This window comes from Falco biarmicus, chromosome 9 (genome assembly GCF_023638135.1).
Source record: "Falco biarmicus isolate bFalBia1 chromosome 9, bFalBia1.pri, whole genome shotgun sequence".
NCBI classification, from domain to species: Eukaryota; Metazoa; Chordata; class Aves; order Falconiformes; family Falconidae; genus Falco; species Falco biarmicus.
In genome coordinates, this window is record NC_079296.1 from 33,046,519 (window position 1) to 33,066,940 (window position 20,422).

Here is a 20,422-nt window from a genome sequence, read left to right on the forward strand (position 1 = left end):
AATGGTGGAAGCCTGGAGTGGGGGCTGTGGGACAGGCACATCTCTGGGGAGGTCCCACAGGCTGTGGGGCAGGCAGGGGGATGTTCCTGTGATAGGGCTCCTTCCACCAGGGGCAGGGGCACCTGAAGCAAAGAGGGGAGGGTGCCAAGGGGGCTCAGAGCACAAGCTGCGAGGGTGGGAATGGCCACAGTGTGGGCAAGGATCACACAGGGAGGAGCTGGGTAAATATCCTGAGGGAAGAGTGGAACTGAAGCAGGACCCAAAGCTGAGCAGCTGGAGAAAGGAAGCAGCCTAGCAGAGATGCAAAGGGGACTCTTGGAGAACTGAGGGAGCCTCCAAAGGACCTTGCAGGGTGGAGGGGACTGCCCCAGCGCGGATTACTGTGCACTCTGAAGAAGTCAGATGTTGTTGTGACTGGTGCCCTCTGCTGCCGCTAGATCATGTTAATGATCTTAATAATTTTTTAGAAACATTTGCTGTCCTTTGCAACATTGTAAATCTTTACCATTCGATAAAGGAAATGTTCTGGCATCTCACTACAGTATTTCTAAGACAGCATGTGAAAGCATGTGGATAGGATTTTCCTCTTTTGGTAGAGTTTTACTGCTGACAGCACTGACAACTCCCTTCTTTACATCTCAGCAAGTTCGTAGACTTGTCCCTAGCGATTCCTGCTGCTCTGATTTCCCTTGGAATAAGCTCTGCGCTCAGATTCAGTTTCCAGGATCTTAAGTTCTCGCCTAGACACGTCTGATATCCCCCTGTACAGTGATTTTCCGAGCTGCAATCACACAGACGTGACTTTACGTGACCAACTACTACTGACTTCATCTCTCACTCAGTCGTTACCAGCATTTAAAAAAAAAAAAAAAAAAAAGAGCAATTTTGTGTAGACAGCACTCCCATACCTTAGATGGGTACAGCATTTATTTTTCTTGATGAAACCATCCTCGTTACCGGAGACCATAAAATACGTTGGTGACACAGGCTGGCCGGGCACAGCTCAGCACCAGGGGTCGGGGGGAACCGCTCCCGAACGTGACATATGGCGACGGCGAGTGGCCCCGCGCAGGCGCCAGGCAGTGCCCTCAGCTCAGAGCCCCAGGCGGGCGCCGGGCAGCCCCCTCACCTCAGCGCCCTGCGCGGCAGCCCCCTCAGCTGAGCGCCCCGCCACGCGAGCCCCCCACCTCACCTTCAGCGCCCCGCACACAGACCCCTCACCTCAGCGCCCCGCCACGCGAAACCCTCACCTCAGCGCCCCGCCACGCAGGCAGCCCCCCCACCTCACCTCACTTCAGAGCCCTGCGCGGGCACCAGCCGCTAACGGGAAGGGGCTGGTGCGGGTTGACCCTGCTGGAGCTACAGACTCTCACCCCGACACCACCCCTGTCCCATGGAGCTGCGGCGGGGCGCTTTGGGCGGCGCACCCGGAAGCGGCGGCGGAGCCCTTTGGGCGGCGCACCCGGAAGCAGCGCGGCGTTCGGGCCGCGGCGGCGCCTTCCCGAGCCGAGCGCACCTGCGATGGCGGCTACGCCGCTGCGCGTGTGAGTGCGGCGGGACGGGACGGCTGACGGGGGACGGGGGCTGGGGGCCGCGGCGGCCGCTGACGCGCTGTGTCCCGCAGGCTGGCATGTGGCGACGTGGAGGGGCGGCTGGAGGCGCTGTTCGGGCGCGTGCGGGCCATCCAGGGCAAGAGCGGCCGCTTCGACGTAAGGCTGCGGGGGGCTGGGGGGTGGCGCGGGGTGCCCCGCTGCGCTGCCTGCGGGGCGCGGGTCAGTGGGGCTGCTCCGCCTGGGTTTCCCGGGCTCAGTGTGGCGGGTGAGGTGGGGGGCTGGTGGGGGTCCCGGGCTCAGTGTGGCGGGTGAGGCGGGGGGCTGGTGGAGGTCCCGGGCCCGTGTGGCGGGTGAGCCGGGGCGCTGCGGGGGGTCCCGGGCCCGTGTGGTGGGTGAGCCCGGGCGCTGCGGGGGTCCCGGGCCCGTGTGGCGGGTGAGCCGGGGCGCTGCGGGGGTCCCGGGCCCGTGTGGTGGGTGAGCCGGGGCGCTGCGGGGGTCCCGGGCCTGTGTGGTGGGTGAGCCGGGGCGCGGGGCAGTCCCTGGGTGGGTTTTGTGTGGAGAGGGTGTGGGGGGGGGGGTGGTCAGGCGGGCATTGCTGTCCGGGGCCGTGCTCGACCCTCTGAGGCTGGGATCCTCCTCTGTCCGTTCGGCGTACGAGGGGCTGTGAAGGGGCTCAGCATCCCTCAGCCCTCCCTGACCAGCACCAGAGCGCTGGGGGGAGCCCTAGTCTGTGGGCAGAGGGTGCGGGGGAGCAGCTGTCTCTTTGTCATGTTTTACACCTGCTAATGTTACTGTTATGCATTTAATACTAGACACAGGTAAATAGAGGAACCTCTTTACCAAAGTGCTGCTGAAGCAATGCACGTCACGGTGTTGTGACAGTTGAGCGCATCAGCAAAAAAGTGTGTGTTGTGTCTTTGGTCAAATGGTAACTCTTGTTTTATCTGGTGTTTTTAGATGCTTTTGTGTGTTGGGAATTTTTTTGGGTCTACTGCAGAGACAGACTGGGCAGAGTATTGCACGGGGGCCAAGAAAGGTAAGGGCATCGCTCAGGATGCTGGTGACCACACTATTTCACGACCCAGTACTTCACTGTCTCATTGCAGTGTGCTTTTGAATTCAGAAGTCAAAGTTAAACAGGGTAATGTTAAAGCAGTTGAACTCAAGTAGGAAAACTCTGTGCAGTAGAGAAAGATGAGTTTATTGTAAAACAAAACTCATTCCTGTCACGCTGTCAGACAGGAGCAGAAATATGCATATGTCCAAGTGGCCTGCCCATGATTTGGGCATCAAGGCCTGTTCCTGGCTTATCTGGCCTGCACTGTTTGCAGTCATAGGAGAAACATGGGATACTACTAATTTGTGTCAGGGTGTTCTCTTTCCTTGCCTGGATATCTTATGGCTCCATTTCTGTTCCTACCGTCACCACCTTACAGCTTCAGCCTGCAGGCTGCCGTGTGGGGCAGTCTTTGTTTTCTCAACCTGGGTAGCCTGAGAAGCTGTACATAGATGTTTACAGCACTTCAGTCAGCAAGCCATGGGATCCCAGCCTGCCTGCCAGTGTGTAGTCCTTCTACCACTCTGGTGCTTCCCTTGCAAGAAATTCTCTGTCATTCCCTGTTCACACTCACCTTCACACTTCCACCACAGACCTCTCCGCAGTGTGAGCTGTGCTGCTCTTCCCCTCCCTGCATTCAGTCCAGTCCCAAAGAGAAAAGGGAAAGCAGAGGTACTGGCAGGCTGAGCGTCTCTTTCTTCAGCTGTGGAGATCATAAGGCTTTCCAGAGGAGCAGGGTTTGCCCATTCATCCTCAGCCCTTGTGCTGAAGATGTTTTCCCAGGCATGGGTATGAAAAGGCCTACGTGGACTTCTCTGCCTCTTTCCTCTTGTAAGGGAGATACTACGACATAAGCATTTGTAGTGCTCCTCTTTCCTCTTCAGTACTACTCTCGCTCTCACCCCTGGCATTAAGGCAAGCCAGAAAGGAGCTGGGACTCTTGCTTTCTGGTTCTTCTCTGCTGCTGCATCACTCCCCAGTTATCCCCTGCTGGTTTGTGCATCTGTGTGGGTTGTCTAGACAAAGACTGTCCTGTTTGCTGCTTGTGGCTGAGGACTTACCATGGCAAGGTGTGCTGCTTTGTGGTGTTGTTGCTATGAGAAAATAAGGAGAATCGTTAACTGATTTAAACTTCACTCCCAAGGAAGCTCTCTTGTGCATGCAGTGAGAAAGGTGGATGTTAACAGCAAAGTCTTCCCTAGACCAACGCATTTTTGCTCATTCTCACTTGAATTCTTTACCCTTTGAACGGTTGAAAAAATCTGTAGCTTATAATATCATCTATATGCACATCTATATAGCTACAAACAAGTTTTGTGTTATAAGCCATCCATGAAGTTTTCAAACTCTGCTCTGCCATTGAAAGCAGTCTCCTGTATCTTCTGACTGTGGGAGCTGGAACTGCAAGCAACAGTCTTAACTACAGCTGTAGCAGAGTTGCAGTATTGATGCTGCTCTCCCTTCTTGAATAGGAAACTACTGCTGGTTTTTATTGAGTGAAAAAACTTAAGACCTGGTGACCAGGTGTTGACCAGCTTACTGGTGTACTAGTCTGCCAGGAGATCTACAGGAGGTGTCTCTGACATCGGTCGTTGCTTTTTCTAACTTTTAGTAGCTTGAAAAGATTTGACTTACGCTGTTTGGAGATACAAATTTTTATGTATCACCTAGCCATAGAGAAATTAAAACTAGTACTTCCCATTGCTTTTCTTTATTTATTATGTCCATCAGTTGTACATGAAGTAATGCAGCAAATTCTTCTACCAAGTGAATCAAAGAGCTGATGAACTTGAGTTTTCCCACTAAAACATAAATGGTTGGCAGTTTTTTGATAGCTGTACAATTTAATCAGCCTAAACTGAATCGCTGGGTGTCCCTCTGCTCTGGTATTTACTTAGCATTGCCCTAGGGAAGGCCCATGTTTTTAGGGCTATGGATCATTTCTGAGCTGATCTTATGTAGGCAGTGGAGTGAGTTGTAGTTAAAGCAGAGGTTATTCTCTGCTGGTGTTATATGCATCTGTGGAAAGGCCTGGGGACTTACTTTGAAGGAGGGTTTCTTGTTCTGTGCTGATTGCTCCTCAGCATGCTGCAAAGGAGCAGTGTTGGGGTCTGAATGGATGGGGCTTGCTGCAATTCCTAGTAAATGTGGACTGAACTTGTGATAATGTACTTTAATTAAAGCAAACTGAGTGCATGTGGTTTTCCTCCTCAGCTCCAATTCCAACCTATGTGCTTGGTGCTAATGACCAAGAGACCGTGAGCTATTTTCCAGATATCAGTGGCTGCGAATTAGCAGAGAACATTACTTATTTAGGTAAGGCTGCAGGCTGTTGGTAAGGGATGTGCATTTGCCCAGTGATGCTGTCATTAACCTGTTTTCTGATCTTCCCACTTCAAAGCCCTTTTTCTGGAAGTTTTAAGGTGGTATTTCTTATTCTGGGGTTCAGACTGTAGTTGAACTCTATGTTGAACAGCTGATACAATCTGCCGTGTAAAACATGAGAGAACCCTGCTTTTTTGTGTTGTTTTCTAACACTTAACTTACAAAGCAAAAGGAAGAGTGGTTGAAAGAGTGTTCTTTGAGGGTGTCTTACTCCCATAGCATGCCCATCTTTGTATGGGGGAAGTTTCCTCCTTGAAGTATGATTTTGCCATGCGCTGAAGCTGTACTGGAGTAGCAGAGGTAAGAAGTATCATCTTTAAAGGTACTGAAGCTATAGCAAAGCTGAAAGGAAAAACTAGTTTCTTTCTAGAATGCCAGCTGACAAAAATGTAACAAGTAAAGGCATTTGCAAGTGGCTTTTTTTACTCAACCTTCATACTGAATTTTTGATATGGGTTTATTTTTGAGACACAAGATAGCAGTGAGAAGAGAAGACTGGGGGTTGTCTGAACAGCTGCTTCACTGTAGGCAGGGTTGGGTTTGAGCCATTGTGCTAAAACGTGTCTTTACCACAGTTGATGGGCACAGAAAATGAGCTGTCTGTAAGGATAGTTTCAGTAGAAGTAAGGCAGGACTATTGAATTTGGTCCTCTGTCTGTGGTGCAACTACAAGATTATTTGCAATATCTACATCTCAAGCACATGCCTGTGTATCAATGCAGGCCGTCGAGGTCTTTACAGTGGAACTTCTGGACTGCAGATTGCCTACCTGAGTGGTACCGAGTCCCAGGATGAGCCAGCTCCTGCCTACAGTTTTAGTGCAAAGGATGTGGCAGAATTAAAAGCATCTTTGTTATCAGCCCCAAACTTTAAAGGTGTGGATATATTGCTGACATCCCCCTGGCCCAGAGATGTGGGGACTTTTGCCAACAGTGCGGTAAGTGTTCTGTTTTCTTCTGCAATGGGTTTCAAAGTGGATTTAACAAAGGATTGTGTTTCTGCTTGCTGTGGCATTTTGGGGTATTGGGCCATCTCCAAGTGCTTGAGAAAGCTGAGAGTAAAAAATGGATATCGAATGTTCTGTTTCTTCAGAGAAGAAGGACCAGTGGAGACAGGGAATTGTGAATCTTCAGGGTGTTTTATCTGTCCCTGCCTGAAAAAATCAGTCAGTAGCTTTCATTTGATTGCAGATGTTGAATTCAGTTGGTTACAATTGCTGTGAAACAATGCTGCTAGTCTCTGTTGTGGAATGCTGGGCTCTAAGCATCTTCAATACCACTTGACATTAAGTTGTTCCTTCTCCCCGCTTCAAAACTTTTTAAATATATTGGTGTTCATTTCCTTGCCTATAAGTCACCTGTACTAAATACTCTGGTTCTTCCTCTGTCTGAATTTTGAGGATGTTGCTTCCTTTGTGTCCAGTTTTCTGTTGTTAATGTTCCTCAGCAGAAGTGATTTTCCAGTCATAAGTTCAGGTGATCTGAAACGTTCCTGGAGAGCAGGGCCGTGTATCATGGCAGAACACTTTTTGCTTCCTCTCAGTATCTTCTGACAAAGACAGATGATCCTTAGTCTAAACACATAAAGAACCCTTCCTCATCTTGCAGCAACCCAACTAGCCTCCAACTCCAACAGAGTTGGAGAGAAAAAAGTTGTAGGGATGTTCTGGCTTAAAAAAAAAAAAAAAGCCAGGTCTCTCAAATCCCATGGGAATTCTCTGTAGTAGTTCAGTGTATCATTTCACACTTGGTTTCCCTTGGCGTGAATTTTCTGATAATGTACTCACTTGGATTAAAAGAGGAGTGTATTAATAATGATTATATTCAAATATGCATCTTGTTGGAGTGTGTACTTTTGTCACCTGAGGATTTTCATAATAAGTCTTAAGAGATTCCCTTGCACACTGAGACCCTGAAATCCTGTCACTGAAAGCAGGAAGTTTGAGAAATAAACAATTAGAGCTTTTGCTCTTTGTTACCTGACGTTTCTCTTTCAGCAAAAGTGGTGTGAGGAGCTGAAGTGCATGGGTGGGAATTGACTCCTGGAGAATTCTGTGGGTTTTCTTTTCCTGAGATGCTTGGTAGCTCTGGCTGTTTTCAGTGGGGCTGGAATAAGCCAGCCCTCAGTGCAGATGCTGCTGGGCTCCCCTCTGCCATGCCTGCTGCAAGAGAAGCAGGAGGGAGCACAGAGAGGAGGACTGCTTTCTTGAGGGTGGGTTAGTGCCTGTCCCGCTGCTGCAGTGAAGGGCTGTGGCAGATGCCTGCCAGGTCAGAGTCCCTGTTCCCTGTGCTTTTACAAAAGATAACAAGGTAACAGACATAGGCTATTTCCGAACCTCTTTCTTTCTCTGCCCTTGTCCTTCCCTACTTCACAGTCTAAGGCTAAAAGGGAAAAGACAGCACAAGAGCCTTCACCCAAGGAAATGATATCAGGTCTGCTTTTTGGTTGTGTTTTGGTTTGCTCTGAATTCTTAGAGATGAAGTGGGAAAAATTTTTGATTCCTAAGAAAACCTCAGAGTTTTCCTATTTACTTGACTCATACACTAAAGCTTTGGCACTCTGGACATATGGTCAAAACTTGTCAATGATTTTGACATCTGTTGGTGTTTGCCAAACTCACTCTGTGCTGCCCTGGCGTCACAAGACAAAGAGAAGGAAAATATGACAAACTTGGATTAATGAAACAAGTGGATACAAACCCTGAGTACTTTTGAAAAGTAGGCACAGAAAAAGGAGTACATTATTCCTGAGAATGGAATAAATGAGTAGGCTCTGGTTGGCAATAAGAGATCAAGCCCTTTTGACTTTTTTTCCCACTTCCAGGGAATGGCAACTACTATAGTCAGTCTCTTCATTTCCAGCATGCATTCACTGCAATCTGATGGTTTTTTTTAATAAAACTGTGTTTGTATCTTGTAGGGAGAAATAGATACCAAGAAGTGTGGCTCCAAGTTAGTATCTGACCTAGCTGCAAGTCTCAAACCAAGGTACCACTTTGCAGCCCTAGAGAAGGCCTATTATGAAAGACTTCCATACAGGTTTGTAAGATCATGTGACATCTCATTTATTAGTCTAATAAGCTTTCAATTTTTAAAGAACACAGGAGGAGGACAACTTTAAAATAATTTTATGAAGTCATCCAGCTCCAACACAGAGTCAAGATTGTTTCTCATGCATCTTATTGCTATAATTCCTGCTGCCTTGAGAACTGTGCCATTGTTGACAATGCTTGTCTGAGTACGTTGATGTGAATCTGAGGCCAAGTTAGTTGCCCTCAGTTGCCTTTAAACACCATTCAGCCTAATTCAGGGGTGCATCTCTGAAAATGTATTGTGGGAAACTTCTTGTGTGGTGAAGAGACGGGTGTCTTCAGTCATAACTTTGTATGTAAAATGTGACTAGTGACATGCTTTTCTCTAGGTAAAAAGCTGGCTGGGTGGCCGAGCCCAAAGAGTGGTAATAACTGGAGTTACATCCAGCTGGTGGCTGGTCACAAGTGGTGTTCCCCAGGGCTCAGTACTGGGGCCAGGCCTGTTTAATTCTTTATCGATGGTCTGGATGAGGAGATAGAGTGCATCCTCAGTGAGTTTGTAGATGACACCAAGTTGGGTGGGAGTGTTGATGTGCTGGAGGGCAGGCAGGCTCTGCAGAGGGACCTGGACAGGCTGGGCCGATGAGCCGAGGCCAGCTGTATGAGGTTCAACAAGGCTCAGTGCCGGGTCCTGCACCTGGGTCACACTAGCCTCACGCAGCGCTACAGGCTGGGGCAGAGCGGCTGGGAAGCTGCCTGGCGGGGAAGGGCCTGGGGGTGCTGGCTGACGTCCGGCCGGCTGAACATGGGCCAGCAGTGTGGCCAGCAGGACAAGGGCAGTGATTGTCCCCCTGTACTCGGCACTGGTGAGGCTGCACCTCAAATACTGTGTTCAGGTTTGGGCCCCTCACCTCAAAGGAGGATGCAGAGGTGCTGGAGTGTGTCCAGGGAAAAGCAGCAAAGCTGGGGAAGGGTCTGGACACAAGTCTTGAGGAGCAGCTGAGGGAACTGGGGTTGTTTAGCCTAGAGAGGAGGAAGCTCAGTGGGCCTTACTGCTCTCTACAGCTACCTGAAAGGGGCTGTAGGCAGGTGGGGGTCGGTCTCTTCTCCCAGGTAACAAGCAACAGGACAAGAGGAAACAGCCTCAAGTTCTGCCAGAGGAGGTTTAGATTGGATATTAGGAAAACTTTCTTCACTGAAAGGGTGATGAAGCATTGGACCAGGCTGCCCAGGGAGGTGGTGGAGTAACTATCCCTGGAAGTGTTTAAAAAACACATAGATGCAGTGCTTAGGGACATGGTTTAGTGCTGGACTTGGCAGTCCTGAGTTAACAGTTGGACTTGATGATCATAAAGGTCTTCTCCAACCTAAATGATTCTATGATTCTATAAGGTAGGTGTCAGAACAACCTATAAATAAAACTAAGGCTGTCATGTTAACATTGGCTAAGATTTATTAACCTTTCTGCAGGAAACATTTTAAAGATGTATCTCTTTTCAGACTAGTGAATTGTCCTCTCATCTCTGTATTTGGAGTGCAATGAGATGTAATTTTGGTCTGTGTAGCTGTTTGCCGTTAGACCTCATGAGTCTGTCTGTCCTTAAGCCTCCTTGTTCTTGGCCAAAGACACTGTGTGACTGACATGCTGTCTTGAGTAGCTGGAGGACACGTGATTTTCCCACTGTCCTTTTCTATATTGTATGTGCCAGTACAGTCATGTTTTGCTTCCTTACAGAAATCACACAGTGCTACAGGAGACCCCACAGCATGTGAGCAGGTTTATTGCACTTGCTGATGTTGGCAATACAAGCAAGAAAAAGGTACTGACACTTCCGAATATTTCTTTTATATTCAAGCACAAGTAATAGGGCAGTAAGCCCAGCTTTGGCTAGCTAGAAGATGGCATCAATCACTTAAAAGCTTGACTGAAGTGTAGGGATCTGTCTCACAAGTAATAGATACCATTTGCCCATTATGTCAGAAGGGTAAGGTCTGCAAGGTGTGTTCTGAGGTGTTAACTTTTCTCTACCTGGTCAAATGGCGTGTAGCTGTGAAGACAGCTGCAGAGGAAAGTGGTTAGAAAGTTGCCATTCCTTCCCCTTCCCCAGCTACTTTATGTATTTTCTGTTTGCATGGCCTGCTTTAAGAAGGAAGTAAAATTCCAAATGAACGGTTACAAATCACTGAAAATAACTTCTGGGATGGGCAGAGGCTGTTTTATTTTGGTTTGGTTTTAACCTTAAGAAAGTTACAGAGTACCAGTGTAGAAGGACAGGTTGCTAATGTTAGGAATCAGGCCTGGTAACAAAAAAAGGTCCAGGAGTTCTGGACAGAAAGAAGGCCTGGAAACAGGCAAGGGTCAAGGTATTTCTTTTTCAAGTAGGACACACTGCTGTTTTTCAAAAAAGATCTTTCCTTAAAGTGAAGAGTGAGCCACTTGGAAGCACTCCATAAACTCTTGGTTGCACTGGGTGGGAGACTGGCACAGAAAGTGTGTTTTTCATATCCTGCCTTAGCTTGAACACTTGATTTGCTGGGTTACTGCAGTGCTAAGTTGTGTTACCATTTCAGGGTGGCTTAGTTCACAACTGACCCTTTCAAAGTTGCAGTCAGGGCAAAAGTTTCTTGCATTTGAGCTATCTGTTTTTCTTCTAGTATCTCTATGCCTTCAGTATTGTGCCGATGAACTTGATGGACCCTGCAGAGCTAGTGAAACAGCCACAGGATGTTACGGAAAATCCATACCGAAGATCACGGAAGGAGGCACAGAAGACCAAAACACCCCTGTGTGCAGAGGTACTGCTGCCTTCTCCCCAGTGTGTGCACTGTGGTTTCACTCTCTGTGTTCAGGGAGCGTAGGACAGTGTTTGGCTTAACCTTGGAATATTTCTGTCCATAACACTTCAAGGTTCTGTGCAAACTATTTCTATTGACCAATTTGTATAGATTCAATGCGCGGGAGTTTGTTACAGTGTGTCCCTTCTTAAGCCAACCTTATCCTCAGCTGCATCCACAGCAGTGTGACCAGCAGGTCAAAGGAGGTGATTCTGCCCCTCTGCTGCACTCTTGTGAGACCCCACGTGGGGTACTGCATCCAGCTCTGGAGTCCTCAGTACAAGAAGACATGGATCTGTTGGAGTGGGTCCAGAGGAGGGCTACAAAGATGATTAGAGGGATGGAATGCCTCTCCTATGAGGACAGGCTGAGAGTTTTGGGGTTGTTTAGCCTGGAGAAGAGAAGGCTTCAGGGAGACCTTACAGCAGCCTTTTCAGTACTTAAAGGGAGCCTACAGGAAAGATGGGTTAATAGGGTCTAGCAACAGGACAAGGGGTAATTGTTTTAAACTAGAAGAGGGTAGATTCAGGCTAGGTATAAGGAAGAAATTTTTTATTATGAGGGTGGTGGAACACCGTAACAAGTTGCCCAGAGAGGTGGTAGATGCCCCATCCCTGGCAACATTCAAATTCAGGTTGGGCAGGGCTCCGAGCAACCTAATGTAGTTGAAGAGGTCCCTGCTCACTGCAGGGAGGTTGGACCAGATAACCTTTGAACGTCTATTCCAACTCAAACCACTCTAGATTTTTCCTGCAGGTCTGCATGGTGATGCTGTAGTTAGATCTGCTTGCTTGTCAGGACTGTTCCCTATGGGCACCTCAGAAAACATGGTCTTACTCTTTCTAAGCTTGTAGACTACAAATTACTCCTGTGCAGCTGGCCCTCAGTTTTCTCCCTTAGACTGCTGGCTACTTAGATGCTACATTTTTTGATGTTGCATTTCCGCTGTATCCCTCAATGCTGGTGAGTTTGGTGTTGGGTACAGGTTTTTTTTCTCAAGCATGCTAAGTTACCGGCTTCATGCTCCTTTTTAAATATTGATTGTTTGCCAGATGAGGGCAGAATAGTTCTTTCTTGGGGCCTGAACACTGAGCTGTTTGTGTCAGAAGATCTGAAATTGCCACCTTCACAATTTCATCATAGACAAGTAGATTCTGTTCATCGCTGTGGAGACTCAGATTACTTTCCTGTGCAGAGCATGTTATGCCCTCTAAGCATTGTGGGGTACTCCACTAATGCGGACATATGAATAGCTGTGCGTGTATATCTTAATGTAATGTAGAGAAACCAAATTGGGAGCTCATTGGCAGAAGGGAAGAATACTTGGCCTGAAGTTAGGCTTGACTTGGTCTTTGCTGGACCAGTGTGTCACGTAGGAAGTGCAAGCATTGCTCTCCAGCCTCTCTCCCTGCAACGCGCACACAGAGTGAGGGGCTGGCTTCTTCCAGCTGTCAGCATGGCTGGGCATGAGGGTGACAGACACCTCCTGATCCCTTTAATTGTGACAACCTCCCCACCCCCAGCTGAGACTTGCTGTGGTGTTCAACCCCTGGCAACAAGGCTTTTAACAGACCAATCAGTCAGTAAAAAGATAGAAGCAAAACTTGTACCTTTGAGCTGAACTATGCAATTGATGACAGGCACAAGAGCTTGCCAGGGTTACTGGGAGAAATGCTTCCACTGTACATGCTGGTTCTTACAGTGCAGGCTGTGTTTTAGACTGCAGTTGTGATCCTGTGTGGGAACCCTGCTCTTTGCCATCTCCTTCCCCAGCGCTTTCCTCTGCAGCATTGAAGCCTTCTAGTGGTATTTTGCTGTACATGACAATTTAGTCAAATGGTTTCAGCTTCTGTGAGTCTGTTGAGAGGTTAACATCTCTAAGAAATAAAGACATTCTTTTGGCACTGGTTGTCGAGTGAAAAAGAGATTTGAATAATCCATAAAATCAAGCAATTCTGAATGTTCAGCATGAGACTAAATAGAAGAACATAGCAATTTGGGGCAGCTCTCCCAGATTTTTTTTTCCCTGGCTGAGGCAAACCCTGCTGTGTTTCTGGGAGAGCTCAATTCATTCCGTTGCAGGATATCGATGCTTTCACTGTTGATGCCTTTCAAAGGTGGTTACATACCTCTTCAGGAAAAATCAAATTCTTCTATGTATTGTGACTCTGATATGGTTATAATGGGCTTTGGTTTTCATTTTCTAAACAGGAAGAACCAGCTTGTCAGTTTTTCTTTGATTTGAATAAGCATCAGGGAAAAAAACGTCCCTCAGATGCGAAAGAGAGAGGGAACTCCCAACCTAAGCAAGCCAAAAAACCCCGTAAGTATCTGGATGCTTTTTTTCTGAGCTCTTCCCTTGAGGCATTAGACTATGTCACTTGTCATTTTTCTCAAACCGCTGAGCTGTATATGTCAACCTGCCAGTGTGCTCTGTCACTATACTACATGCCGTGGGAATACAGAGAAATGAAGGGTCCCTTGTTTCCAGCAAACCTGACAATCAATAGGTGAAAGAAAAATGAAAAGCATAGTTTTAAAAGCTAGTCGGATCTGTGGTGGTTGTGGGTGGGCTGATTCCATTTACCCTCTGAACCATACTGGCCTCCGAATTGGCCAACAGGCAGTTTCACAAAGCAGCGTGTTTCCGTTCAGAGGGACTGCAAGAAACTGGATCACAGTGCTGATGAGTTCTTGAAAGACCACTTCAGTTGTTTTGTGCTGTGAGTTCACAGAAGGGAGAAAGCCCTCCTGTTATCTCTCTATTTCTGTGTTGTAAATCTCATTAGTTTGTCTGACCTGAAGAAACTGAGATGAAATCTTCAAAGATCATGACTTCTTAGTGCCAGTGTTATTGCAGGCATGGATCTTTAGAAATGTTGGTCTTGGTTATACAGAAATTTGGGCTTAAAATGCAAATGTAGGTGTTGGCCTCCTCTTTTGTTTCTGTGGAAGCTATTCCCACTGCCAGTGGGTAAGAAGACATTTTTCAGAAATGCCTTTGGTAGAAAAGTCTAGTTTCCCTTGTTAACGTGAGACTAAGTTGTTCAGTTTTTATTTATTAGATTTCCAAGCCCTTTGCATAGTCCTTGCCCATAACAGGTCTGCAGGCTAAATTACTTTATGCTGAGATGAGCGCAGTGTCATTGCTCTATATGTGCCTGCAGAGGCACAACTGGCTGTAATGGCAATTTTAATGAAAGATTGTCTGGGTTTTCTTGTTTTCTCCCATCGCTTCTGTAGGACATAGTGTGCTATATATTCATGTAATTTCAAAGTCTTCTGGAGTTTGATGTCATGAGAATAGAACCTTGTTACACTGTTTTGCTGAGAAATGAACCCCAGAACTGGACATTGTTTCCTGCAGTTCTTGGGAGACCCGTCATGTTTATCGCATTTACAAAACTGTTTGTCTATTCTTACACACAACCTGCAGATGATGTGAATATAGTGTTTGACCATAAGGAGAGGCCTAGCTTACCAATGCCATCAACTTACGTTAAAGGTCAGCTCAGGTATCACAGTTTCAGTGTGAATCCAGGTGTTTTGAGTGTGATGAATAGGCCAGAACTGACAAATGTGTTTGATAGCGTCTGTCCTTGTCTGTACCTATGTAGTAATTTTACCTTATTTTGATTTGTTTGTTTAAATTTGCTGGTGCTTTCTTGTTAGTAAGTTGTAACCACTAAATTCCTGGAATTGGTGCTCTTCCATTAAATCAGAGCACTCAATGAGAATGGCAGTCAACAAGTGCATGACTGCCACCATCTCCTGTCTTGCTGGAATCTCTCAGAGACACCAGTTCCTGACCAGATCTGCTTCCAGGAGCTGTGTCCTTCTGACACCTTCAGCACTTCATCAGCTGGGAAGGGTGGCTGGAAAATAACAGCTTTTCCAGATCTTGTTCTGTTCCTTGTTCTGACAAATAAGCCTTGTGCTAACACTTCTTTCTCTTTCTCAATAAAGCACAGTCTACAGGGCCCTGCTGGTTTTGCCTTGCCAGCCCAGAAGTTGAGAAGCACTTGGTTGTTAGTATCGGCACACACGTAAGTACCTGTAGCATGTTCTTTGCTACATGACAGCAGAACGGTGCCAAGACACAGCAATATGAAGTATCAGTCTCCAATTTTAAATCTTAAAAACCCCAAACTTTATTTGCAGCTGACTCTTAGTTTTGTTTTCAGTTTCTTTGCATCTCCCCTACAAAAAACGTAAATATATAGCTAAAGTTTCTAAAAAATGAAGCCTGGCCCAGTTTTGCTCCATCAGCAGAGCTGGATTACAGTGCCAGAAAACTTTTTGCTGTGCCAGCCCTCATGGTTTCCTTATGTTACCATCTAGCAGAACTCCTGCATCCTGCAGACAAGGCATTCTCTGGCATTCAAAAGATATTTTTGTTGTGTGTGTGTCCTTTAGCAGTCCCTGTCTCATTCTTCTAGTAATTAATAAATAGCTAATAAACAATCCCTAAGAAGTGACATAGAGGAGAAGATTCTTCCTGTTCCCAAGGCAGAATCACTAGGCTGGGCTATACTCAAAATGCAGTCAGAGAGTAAATTTCCACAACGTGGTACGTAAGTGTTGCTTGCAGTGAGTAACTGGTGTGTATTGTTTCACTCTAGTGCTATCTTGCCCTTGCCAAAGGTGGCTTATTACCTGATCACGTCTTGATTTTGCCTATCGGGCACTACCAGTCAGTGGTTGACTTATCTTCAGAGGTGGTGGAAGAAGTGACCAAGTACAAGGCTGCCCTAAAGGAATTTTTCAGAAGCAAGGGAAAGAGATACGTCCTGTTTGAAAGAAATTATAAGAGTCAGCATCTGCAGCTACAGGTATGGTTTTAGTGTCACCCTGGGAGAATATACACTTGTACATACCCGCAAATGAATTGAAAGAGAAAGCTCACCTTCAGCTTGCCCTCTTTATTCTGTGCCTTCACAGAGCATGGAGAGAAGTTGTCCTATGCACAAATAGAGCCAGAGCAAAAATAAAACCAGTGTGCTGCTTCTACCACAGTCCTTGAATTCTTCACGTTACAGCAGCACAGCGTTGGTTGTGTTGAGTGGGTGAGGAAAACTTTGCCCTGCATGGAACTGATTAAAAAGCCCACAAGGTTTTTGGATAAGCTGCAAGACCTCACTCTGACTCTGATTGGCACACACTGGCACACAAACTGTGGTGCTCACATTTGTAACTGATGTAGGCTGAAAATCCAAAGACAGATGCAGAACTCTGGTCATTGTCTGCTAGTACCAGCCCTTTGGTTTGATTTAATTTTTTTAATTTTTTTTTGTCCTTGTGTCAATCTTCAGGGTTTTATTGTGGTGGTTTCTGTATTTGGCAGATCTGTAACTGTAACAGAGCGGCCTTGAGCTACCACAGAGATCAGAATGGAGAAGGCTGTGCTGAGAACTTTTTCAAGCTTTTAGTTTTCAGCTTTTTGTTCAACTCCTACAGAAAAAACCTCATAAGTTTAAGCCTGTACAGATGGGTGCTCACCTGTCTTGGTTGATGATACTGAGCGTTACTGAGGAGCATGCCAGCTCCAGTGATGGATTGCTTGCTTTCTGCAGGCGGTTGGTTTGTCTTTTCTTCTTTTTACGGAAATGTTGCCCTCCCTCTCCAGGTGGTTCCTGTCCCATTAGACCACTGTACTTCTGAAGACATTAAGGAGTCCTTTATTGCACAGGCACAGGAACAACAGATTGAATTACTAGAAATCCCAGAGCACTCAGATATCACGCAAGTATGAGACAAGATTTCACCTGTTACTTACTTTCCCTCTGTCCTATCTAGGCCTCTGTTTCCCTCTGCGGTCACTTTGTGTTGTACTGTTAAGCTATTGGAGGCAGACCATTGTAGACTTGGTTTGGAGATATGTCAGATATATTCTGCTCTGGCTGAAGTTCCTGTGAACAATAGATGAGTTGCTTATCTGATAATTATTTTAGCTATGTCTAGGGCTCCCTGAATTCATTACTTCTGATATCAAACAGCAGCCCTCTTTCAGTGCTGCTGCACATCAGGTGGATTTAGGTTCCCTTGTGTAAGAATCTGAAAGAAATCTTCCCGTGATATCACAGAAATGAGTCAGTAGTGACATAGGGTTGTTTTTTTCCTTTGTGCTCAGTGGTCACAGCGAGACCTGATCTGTAGCGGGAGCCAGAAATAGCATATACGTGTGCTAGTCCCTTTCTAAGCCATTACAGCTCTTGATATGCATGTTGGCAAGCTCAGAGGTTGGTGTCTCAGGCGAGAAATGTGAACAGTCTCTTCACATGCTTTCCTTCCTCTAACAATGTGCCGTGTTAGTACGGGATGACTTAGCTCAGGTTAAGCACAATCAGAACCGCCTGGTTCTCCCGTTGACTGCTCTGTAGTGGTAACTGCAGAATTAAGCCACCACCAATGTTATATTAGTGCCCCTTCAGCTCATGATCCCAGTGGAAAGCGATCCATCGCATCGTGGTTGCATGGAAGCTACGGTTTGTCGCCAGCTACGGATGCAGTTGGGTGCCGCTGGGTGGGTGGGTGCGTGCAGCCGAGTTTCCCCCGACGAAATGCCTCCCTGGATCGGGAGCGTCTATCTGCCCTGTCCCAGACCCGCGCCCTGCGCTGCGGGGGCTGCGGCGCTGCCGGCGGTGCGGCAGCTCCCCGCCTCTCCCGCTCTCCCGCAGGTGGCGCAGCCGGGGACGCCCTACTTCTACGTGGAGCTGGACACGGGGGAGAAGCTGTTCCACCGCATCCGCGGCCGCTTCCCGCTGCACTTCGGCAGGTGGGTGCCTCCCCGTCCCCCTCCCCCGCCCCCGCCCTGCGGCGCCGGCGGCACGCGCGGTGCCGGCGGTGACGCGGCTGTGCTTGCAGGGAGGTGCTGGCGAGCGAGGCGCTGCTGGCGCTGCCGCAGCGGGCCGATTGGCGGCGCTGCGCGGCCGAGCGGGCGGAGGAGGCGGCGCAGGCCCGCGCCTTCCGCCGCGACTTCCAGCCCTTCGACTTCGCCCTCCGGGCCTGACGGCGGCGCTGACGGCGGCGGCGGACGCGCGGCGATTGGCGGGCGGGCGGGCGCGCGCGGTGACGCGGCAATAAAGGCGGAGTGCCGGTGGCGCCGAGTGGCTGCGGCGCGATGGAGCGGGGCGCCCCCCCCGGGCCCGGTGGCGGCGCGGAGCGGGCCCCCGGCGGGGCGGCGCTGCGGGGGCAGCCGGCGGGCGGCTGCGGGCCTTGGGAGATGCGCGACCGCCTGGGCACCGGCGGCTTCGGTAACGTCTGCCTCTACCAGCACCAGGTGGGGCGGCGCGGAGCGGAGTGGGGCGGGGAGGGCCGGGCCGGGCCCGGGCGGCTGACGGCGCTGTGTCCTGCAGGACTCGGGCGCCCGGGTAGCCATCAAGTCCTGCCGGCTGGAGCTCAGCGTCAAGAACAAGGACCGCTGGTGCCATGAGATCGACATCATGAAGAAGTGAGTGCGGACGAGTCGGCATGGCCCGGGCAGCCGGGGCACAGCGGCCCTCAACAGCCGGGCTGGGGAGCCGGGGCGTGGGGACAGGCGGGGCCCGGCCCTAAGAACCTGCCGGGGTGAGGGACCGAGGCGGGGGCGGCCCTCAACCGGCCGGAGTGTGGGGACAGGGCAGGGGACAGCCGGGGCCCAGCGGCCCTTAACCAGCCGGAGTGTGGGGACAGGGTTGAGGGACAGGGCAGGGGGACAGTTGGGGCCCAGCGGCCCTCAACCAGCCAGAGTGTGGGGGACAGCAGGGGCCCAGCAGCCCTCAACCAGCTGAGCTGAAGGACCAGGGTGTGGGGACAGCTGGGACCCAATGGCTGTGAACCAGCCAGGCTGAGAGACCAGGGCGTGGTGACAGGGCATGGGGACAGCCAGCCCCCAGACTCTGAACCAGCCAGGGAGAGGATCTGCCCGTCACTTAGCAGCTCTGTGCTGGCCTTATCTGTCATCGCAAGCTATCAAAGTGTTGCTGGTGTGCTGTACTAGCTCATGCCTTGGGTTGGGACCTTGTGACATCCAAAACCCCTGCCCTTCTGTTGCCTGGGCTGTTTGCCCATCCTGAATTCCTCCAGACTCACACCACACAGCGCTTTTGAGTTTTAACGTGGTGACGTGAGAACACCTGCATGTTCTCATACTGTGCAGCGTGTTCATCTTTGGTCTAGCACCTGGAGGGGTCCTAGGAATTGCTTTCTTTCTGTCACACTTCTGCATGTACAGAATAATGTTTCCTAATACTTTCTCATGAGAAAGTATGTACTCTATATTGCCCACCATCCCTCTTTCCATCGTGTCACTTTTGAGGTACCTGAACCGGAGCTGGCCAGGTTTGTCCTTGGGGATGTGAGTAGTAGCTCTGGGTGGTGGGGCCTTGTATGGTCCTTGGGAATTCCTTGGTCCCTTAACCAGGGACCCTGTCCTGAGAATTTCTCCTCCCTTTTGAGAGAGATCCCGGAGCATGAAATGTGCCGTCCCACTGGTGGGAGCAGGGATACCACTGAGGGTTGTTCCAAGTTGTCTCCACCAAGGTCTGCAGTGCCTGTGCTGCATAGAGCTTTACCAAGCTCCTACTCTGCCACCTTGTCGCCCTCGCCTGCTCACTGTATGCACTAACATTGGAGACCATTTGCAGGTAACCTGAGTTTGTAGGTCGGGGCTTGGTGATCACTGTTCTTTTTAGCATTTTCACCATATTTGTTTCTTGAATACAAGCACTGAGCGGCACAGCTACAGCTGCTCTTGTGGTGGCTTCCAGAGGCTTTGGAAGGTGCACACAGAAGTAATTTGCCTTCACTTCCTTCTGGATGTGTCAAGAGTAATGTATATTAGAGACAGCCAGGGAGCATCTATTTGAATTCGGTTGCAGAAACTAATCCTTCCCCATGTACATGGATTTCACCTGCCTGGTTCTACCTTCCTGGTACCATTACACAAGTGTTAACAGATTCCTATGAAACCCTGGGGCCAGGGAGAAACTGTCCCCGCATGCAGAAACAGAGACACGTATGTAACAACTTTGCCAGGAGCGTGTAGGAATCCAGAACCTGAGCCTGGATACCCATCATCAAAGTCCTCTACCTTGACTTTGAGACATCGTTTCTTCTCATCACAAGTGTGTGGATTTTATGCATCTGGATACTGGTAGGTACCTGTTGAAGAGTGTACTTCTCAGCAAGGATCCATTTGGGGAACAGAAATTGTACCTGAAACATAAAATGTGGTTGGTTGACAATCTGTTGTCTCGTTCTTCCAAAAGGGGTCAGTTTTCATCGAACTTTCCATGTGCTTAGGTTGAACCATCCCAATGTAGTAAGAGCCTGTGAAGTTCCTGAGGAGATGAACTTCCTGGTTAATGACGTTCCTCTTCTAGCGATGGAATATTGTTCAGGGGGTGACCTCCGGAAGGTAACATCTGCTTTGCTTCACGATATGTAGCAAAATAAGTAGTGTTAATGCTGTTTCTGTAACTGTGGCTGTCTATGAGACCACGTGTGTTCTGTGGTGCTTTTTGAGTACAGGTGTGGGGAAATATATGTAAAGTGGAGAAAAAAAAAACGTGTGGGAAATGA

At 48.7% G+C, this 20,422-nt stretch overlaps 2 protein-coding genes and 1 non-coding gene across 6 annotated transcripts in view; all 3 read left to right on the forward strand.

The window, feature by feature from the left end:
* Positions 1–1,405: 1,405 nt before the first annotated feature.
* CWF19L1 (CWF19 like cell cycle control factor 1) lies at positions 1,406–17,960 on the forward strand. The gene is made up of 14 exons (XM_056352162.1): positions 1,406–1,544; positions 1,625–1,709; positions 2,511–2,589; positions 4,825–4,926; positions 5,718–5,932; positions 7,915–8,033; positions 9,762–9,846; positions 10,682–10,822; positions 13,073–13,184; positions 14,828–14,907; positions 15,484–15,693; positions 16,488–16,607; positions 17,539–17,636; positions 17,726–17,960. The coding sequence occupies exons 1-14, from the start codon at positions 1,522–1,524 to the stop codon at positions 17,868–17,870; spliced, it is 1,614 nt and encodes a 537-aa protein (XP_056208137.1). The 5' UTR covers positions 1,406–1,521; the 3' UTR covers positions 17,871–17,960.
* On the forward strand, positions 16,179–16,320 carry LOC130155650 (small nucleolar RNA SNORA12). Its single transcript, XR_008824145.1, has one exon. It is a non-coding gene; the product is annotated as a small nucleolar RNA SNORA12 (small nucleolar RNA).
* Positions 17,961–17,981: 21 nt separating the features above from the next.
* CHUK (component of inhibitor of nuclear factor kappa B kinase complex) overlaps positions 17,982–20,422 on the forward strand; it is a 31,590-nt gene continuing 29,149 nt past the window's right edge. Inside the window, exons 1-3 of one of the 4 annotated variants that reach the window (XM_056352158.1) lie at positions 17,982–18,140; positions 18,217–18,311; positions 20,144–20,258. In XM_056352158.1, the coding sequence (XP_056208133.1) occupies positions 17,982–18,140; positions 18,217–18,311; positions 20,144–20,258 (369 nt within the window). Of the gene's footprint in view, positions 18,141–18,216; positions 18,312–18,374; positions 19,995–20,109; positions 20,259–20,422 lie in introns of those variants that run through there. The other 3 variants (XM_056352159.1, XM_056352160.1, XM_056352161.1) reach the window with 3 other exon arrangements.

Coding starts and splice junctions, on each gene's coding strand:
- CWF19L1 (XM_056352162.1), top strand. CDS start 1,522: ATGGCGGCTACGCCGCTGCGCGT. Junction 5,933..7,914: donor GGACTTTTGCCAACAGTGCG/GTAAGTGTTCTG, acceptor TGTATCTTGTAG/GGAGAAATAGATACCAAGAA. Junction 16,608..17,538: donor AGCACTCAGATATCACGCAA/GTATGAGACAAG, acceptor GCTCTCCCGCAG/GTGGCGCAGCCGGGGACGCC.